The sequence below is a fragment of the Enoplosus armatus genome, chromosome 7 (genome assembly GCF_043641665.1).
Source record: "Enoplosus armatus isolate fEnoArm2 chromosome 7, fEnoArm2.hap1, whole genome shotgun sequence".
In the NCBI taxonomy this organism is placed as follows: Eukaryota; Metazoa; Chordata; class Actinopteri; order Centrarchiformes; family Enoplosidae; genus Enoplosus; species Enoplosus armatus.
In genome coordinates, this window is record NC_092186.1 from 8,187,172 (window position 1) to 8,193,745 (window position 6,574).

General features: G+C 38.1%; 1 protein-coding gene across 1 annotated transcript; it reads right to left on the reverse strand.

The window, feature by feature from the left end:
* Positions 1 to 412: 412 nt before the first annotated feature.
* nmu (neuromedin U) lies at positions 413 to 5,539 on the reverse strand. The gene is made up of 9 exons (XM_070909612.1): positions 5,383 to 5,539; positions 4,126 to 4,181; positions 3,994 to 4,041; positions 3,847 to 3,900; positions 3,663 to 3,692; positions 2,266 to 2,340; positions 1,437 to 1,490; positions 1,306 to 1,349; positions 413 to 466 (listed from the first exon to the last, which is right to left on the reverse strand). Exons 1-8 carry the CDS (start codon positions 5,537 to 5,539, stop codon positions 1,314 to 1,316), a joined length of 510 nt encoding a protein of 169 aa, XP_070765713.1. The 3' UTR covers positions 413 to 466; positions 1,306 to 1,313.
* Positions 5,540 to 6,574: the final 1,035 nt, after the last annotated feature.

Below are 6,574 nucleotides of genomic sequence, written 5' to 3' on the forward strand. Positions count from 1 at the left end.
TTATGGCTTTGAATGACAGGACACAAACAAATTTAAAAAAGTGCTGTCCTTATTTCTTAATTATGATCATTTTAATCTGTACTTAAAAATATGTGTTTATATTCAACAATATGTGTAACTTCTTTTTAATGTCAAATAAATTTGATTACATTTCATTCATGCATACAGTACCTGTTTGACACATTTTCCAGTGAAAGATTCTTGTTCATAATGTGCAGCAAATCAAACTTGCACAACTACACCCGACCACATTATAGCCATTTTAATGCAAATGACACACATTTAACACAAAATAAAATCTGGACAAGTGAATAGTATTTTAATCATATTCTTTGTGTACATTCAGACATCACTGTACAGCAGCGGCAGAGGGCTGTGGTTGAAGTCTGGATCACTCAGTCGTGGTGCAGCGGATTGGGTCTCAGGGTCTGTGTTGTCTCTGTACACTAAGCTTCAGAGGTGGAGACTCTACCACACATTAATACACATGATTAGATGATGATTACAAGAACAAAAACATTTCTCTGATATTGTAACCCCATATAAACGTGGTGCTAGCAGCCTATAGATCCTAATAATCCTAAAAATCATCATTCCTGCCATTAGGATAATGACAGGATTTCAATGGCAATTAGGGACTGTATGAAAATTACTGGGGTGGGAAGGTGGAGGGTGAACCTTGTGTTTTTTATGCAAGGTCCTTCTCAGCATTATTAATATTTTCTTTGAACCTTTTTCTGAAAGTGCAACACCCTCTTCCCCTCAAAATAATATAACACTGTTATAATTGGTACAACTCGCTCAACCATTAATTAATCAACCTTAATTTTAGCCACTAATACGCACATTAGAAGTTAAAAAGGAAATCTTCAAAAATGACACGATGTTTGGAAGGATTTGTTCAATCACAAATAACAAAAATGATTCAAGTGTTTCTTCGTGTTTCTCAAAAACTGACATGGTGTGTTAGCATCAGGGTGTTAGCTACTTTACATTAGCCACTAGCTGATTATGATGGAGAAAAGTAAAACCCCTCTGCATATAATAAATTGCACCTTTGTGAGCCAAGGCGCACATGAAAGTTATCTTTTTGATACAATTTCATTGTAACTTTTAGTGTTACTACATTACAAGAGACAGCTGAAACAAAACAAATTAAAATAAGCTGGGGTAAGAAAATTATTTCAAATTACAACCCTCCTCTCCTAATAATTTTCGTTCAGTCCCTTAATCTTTCAAATGTCATTGTAACATGTCTATTTGAGACTGCATCCATGGGTGTTGAGTTGCCAAAAAGAGTATTACCTTATAATTTACTCATATTCTAAGGATCGTCTTCCATTTCGTGGCTGTAAGTGCAAACAAAATTTTATTGAATGTTCATCATATTATCCAGGGGAATTTTTTTTTATTTCCTGACATAAACATGTTCATACCCGATAGAGGAAGTAACCTCTGCTCTGGATTCCCCCAGGTCCCTGGAGTTCAGCCTGTATAGACACAAAAAACACAGAATTGAACTTGGATATAAGAATATCCCCGTCTTATGTGCCGTTTTCTCAGTGTCTCTACAACTCTCCTCCGACAGCAAAAGCCAACAGCACTCGCTCAAAACATCCACATCTGGATTTTCCAAAACAAACACTCTCCACGTTTCTCACTCACAATTCCTCTATGTCCACTTTGTGAAAAGCAGCGCTTGATAGCCACGAGAGATAAGTTCACCTGTCAGCTGCACTAATTTTAGACCATAATTACTCGCAGCTTGGGAAAGAACAACTAATGTAGACTGAGCTGGTACAGAGAGTGGGGAGTGCTGCCCGATATGAAACGGCATTACTAACATGTAAGCTCACGAACGGGGGAAAACATACGTTGAGATCGACTACACAATGTAGCACACACATTTCAATATCTATGGTATTTGCTACAAACATACAAAAGTACAGTGTACTACTTCCACTGTGTATGCTGCAGTTGTATCATTTTCTATTCATCAGCTATTTCTATATTTTCAAACAAGCATCCTATAGAGGCATCTGAATACATTGTGAAAATATGTCACACAAAATAGAATGACATGAATTTCATGTCAGCTTGCATCACTGATTGCATACAGGGTTTTTTTTGTATGCTAAAAAAACAAAGTATTTGATTTCAATACCTTTGTTTTATCAATCAGAGGCTGTGAGATTATTTTGAAAAGCAAAAAAAAAACAAAAACAAATGGAGAGTGAAAGGAGAACAGTCGTGGGTGGTACATACGCGCATCGAAAGTCCTCTCTCTCCTCTGGTATGGAGTTGAGAAGCTAGATGCAGGAGAGGGTGCAACAGGGGGGTCTGACAAACACAGCCGGACACACAGACATGAATAACAGCTCCAGCGACAAAGAAAAGTACAGGAGTGTGGACTCTTCAGAGGCAAAGACATCTGCTTCTCTCTCAAAAACACACAAGAACATGCAACACAGAAATGCAAACGTAATACAAACGCTTCCTCAGTGCAGCAACGTCTTCACGGCGGCCTCAGCATCAGTGTTTTGATAAACACATTCTGCATTATTCACACACCAGTGATGGAGGAGCAGAGGACAAATAGCTTCATATTTCATGTAAGAAATATGGGTTGTTGTGGCAAGTGAATGTGTGTCCTGGGATATTTTGTGGGGTTGTAGGTTTTAATGGGCAATAAATTCAATAGATGTGATCATAACGTATTTTACACTGAGTCTGATGCTCGATAACGTGAACATTTCACTCTACTTCTATCACAGCTGCAAAGATACAGCTCTCTGAGTCATCCCTGTTGACTTTTCTATCTCCTACATGACCAGAAATCTTTTGTAGTTTTAACTCACACATAAAAATGTCAAAAAGGATCATATTGAATCATCAAAATGTACCTTAATATTTATATTGTATTGATATTACATTCCTGCAACTTTTCCCTTGCGTCTTGATTGACATTTGCATTGTCCAGTGCAAACGACAGACAGAGGGGGGCAAACATAATCCAAGTTCTCGTGCAACCAAGAAATAAAGCTTCCTGCACAAAATGTTGCAGGTTTATGAGAATAAGCACCTGACATGCAGAGCACAGAACACGGGAGACAAGTGCTACAGGAAGATTTCATTTTATATTTGTGCACATGAGGCCCGTCGCAGTATTTGTCTGCATGCATACGTACACATCAGTGTTCATCTGTGGTTGTAAATGTGTGGTTTGAAGAATGAAGAGTGATCATGTACACAGCTGGTGCCATCCCCTCACAATAGCTCTAACAGTGCGCTAGATTCAGCCGTTTGAAGTCGAGTGCCACACTCACACAAAAAGTGCATGTTGCATATAGTTGTAAAACAATCTGAGGTGCTTTCTTAGGTCAAGCAGCATACTGTTAACAGTGCAGATTAATCTTTTAACTTACTTACCGTCCCCTGTGACAAAGCAGAACCTTGTGGTCTAGAGTAATGAAATAAAAACTGCACATATACAGTGCATGAAATATATATATATATATTTATATATATATATATATATAAAGAATGAAGCACAGCTGCATATATATATATATATATATGTATATATATATATATTGTGACTCTGTGGGTCTGATCTGACCATTTTAGGGTAAATAATAACAGAAAAAATAAGCTGAACTTACCCTTTTACTATTTTCTCGCCCTTTCAGCTCCTGAGATGACAACAACAAGTCTTTTAGTTGATGTCAACAGTGCGAATGTGCCCTTTCATATAAAACCTGATGTGAAATCAATTATTTTTTGCTAGGTTTGCTGGTGACATACACTCTGAGACGTTCAAAAAGACATTATGAAGGTATGAGGTACCTTTGACTTCTGAATCAGCATCAAGACACAGAGTTCTCCTAAGACATCAGATGCCTGAAAAAATGACAAGAAAGTAGAGCGGCTGTTAAAAGAAACTATAAACTTGTAATATGTGTGTAAAGCCAGAGAGAATCACTACTCACTCACCCAAAACTTCGGGTCTGCAGAGAGGTAGGACGAGCACACAGCGTCTATCTGTGGAGCAGCACAGAGGATGAAGGTCAAGCACACAGACAGGAAGGATGAAGAAGAAAGAAAGAATAAAGCAGAGCTGCATACCTGGCTGAGTAGCTGCCTCTGATCTGTTGTAGCTTGCTGAAGTTCTGCTGGAGCACCTTTTGTTTTCACACAGAAAGGCACAGTTGATATAATACAGTTACAGTAATGCTGCTATTTTAAAATCAACCTCACGAAACATTTACATCTGAAAAGAACAAAATGCTTTTATTGACAGAACAGTAATAATGTGCGATGAGATTAGGCTGCAGGTCAGTGGTGCCTCTGCTGTGATGACGAACAGCATCTCCTGACATCTTCTGTTTTGTTGACCCTCTGCTTCAACATGATTGCAGTGGATGTCTATCAGCAGAGGTAGAAGCTTGGATATCTGCTTTAGAAAACATTGACGATTTAAAAGAACTCGATTTCACCAACTCTTCTACTTTTTAGAATCTGTCTAATCATGTTTTTACAAAGAAAATACGTCAACAGAACAGCGCCACTGCACCAAAACTTGACATCATGGGAGGAAGTGACAGTCAATCCACTCCTACGCACATCTCAGTCATTTGTGACTTTATATCAGAGAGTAGACACATCAAGTCAGAGGTTGCAAGACCAGAACAAACGTCAGACGTCTCTCAGCGAGAGTGACAATGATGGATGGATAAAAAATCCTTTTAACAAGAATCATGATGGATATTCAGAATATGGATTTGAGTCAGCAGCAAAGTGATGTACAGTAAATCACATGAAAATACAGTATTTTATAAATAAGAGAATAAAACAAGAGAAACAATGTTAAGTTTTATATTTAAAATTCAGACTTAAACTCTATCTATCTATCTATCTATCTATCTATCTATCTATCTATCTATCCACTCAGTCCTACACATTACGCTACTGTACTAAAGTATAGGATAAACCAAACAAAGATTATAATTATTTATCCATTTGTACCAATATTTCACTGAAGAAATCTGGAAAATCACTACCTAAGGTAGCAAAACCTAAAACAAAATAGTAATAACATTTTAGTAATTCAAGAATTCAAATAAAAGGGTTGATATGGAGTAATACTATTATTAATAACAACTTATATTTCTATAGCAAATACGTGTTATTTATCTTTTTGGGTTTATCTTATACTGCAGAACAATTATTTGTATATAGATAGATAGATAGATAGATAGATAGATAGATAGACTAAGAAGAGTTTCTATAGCTTTCTATATATGTTTAAATTTACTCTTAAAGAGTTCTTCCAAAAAGCTGAGGATAAAATAAACAGACAAGATCAAATAGTGGCTGACTTACTTTTGCAGACTGGGATGGTACTCATGGTGAGTATGAGTAGGGCTGCGAGGGTGATGCTGGCCGTGCTGAGTGGACTCACGGCGCTGCTGCCGAGGCTGTGCAGGCTGCTGGCGGCTCCGCGCTGCGCGGGCTGGCTTTGGCTCTGGAAGGTCCTCATCTCCCTCTGTCGCTGGCCTTTCTTCTCTTTTTTAAAAAAAAAAATATTTTGGCTCTGTCCGCTTGACTTCTTGCTCTTCTGAGAGTTTCCGTCTCACGTCAGACAAATATGAAGGCTCGTGTCACACACACCCCTCGCGCGCTGACACTTGACTGCGTCATTAAGAGCTCAGCGCGCGTGAAAAAGTTATTGGATTTGATGAACAGGTTGTCTGAACGCGAGGCGTCAGGGCGGTGACGAAGAGACACGAAGTCACAGTAAAGGTGAGTAAAGTGAGAACTCCAGCTGGTGACCATCAGAAAACTAACAAGCAGAGTTATAAACGCTGTTTTCTTCAAACACTCACTTCTCATACTGCTCTTAGTGAACACAACGAATGAATGCCACACTGCTCAGTCTCTGCCTGACAGATTTGTACCCGAGCCCGTGATATTTCTGTGGCTGTAGTTGGTTTTGTTGGGTTGCATTATATTGTAACGTATGGATGTAATCTGAGGCCATTTCCGTGGTGAAAGGTTCACCAGACTGTGTATTCAGTTGGCCAATTTTTCGACAACTTCATGTCAGGAAAGCAGCTGTACTTATATATGTTATACTTATCTTGAAAGGCCATTTTGGCACTCGTTTTTATCCTTCAGCAATGTGCTGTAGCTCTGTTTTTCTGTTGATGCTGTAATGGTGATGGAATATGAGGACTCACACCAGCCTTACACCAATATGTAACTTCCTGTAAGTAAACTTACTCGGAATCAACATTTCTTTACATTACATGCTGTGCATCACTGCTTTTACTATTAATGTGAAAGTTGGAAGCAAAAACAAGAGAACTCATGCACACATACACTACATACAATCACAACCTGACTTTTAGATCAGAACTTTATGTCTGTTATTGTTTACAACATGGTAATTCAGTGCTTCGCATAAGACATAAAAAGGCATTAAGACAAGATGTAAAAGAAAAATAAGACCACATAGAAATACATATAATATGATCTTAAAGGAGTAGAATAACGGAGAGCTGTTAAATGTGGG

Bases quoted from the DNA above. Each gene is read 5' to 3' on its own strand.
- nmu (XM_070909612.1), bottom strand. From the start codon at position 5,539: ATGAGGACCTTCCAGAGCCAAAGCCAGCCCGCGCAGCGCGGAGCCGCC. The intron at 4,042-4,125 runs GTATGCAGCTCT...GCTGCTCCACAG, and splicing joins AGAGGCAGCTACTCAGCCAG to ATAGACGCTGTGTGCTCGTC. The intron at 3,901-3,993 runs GTGAGTGAGTAG...TCATTTTTTCAG, and splicing joins CTGCAGACCCGAAGTTTTGG to GCATCTGATGTCTTAGGAGA.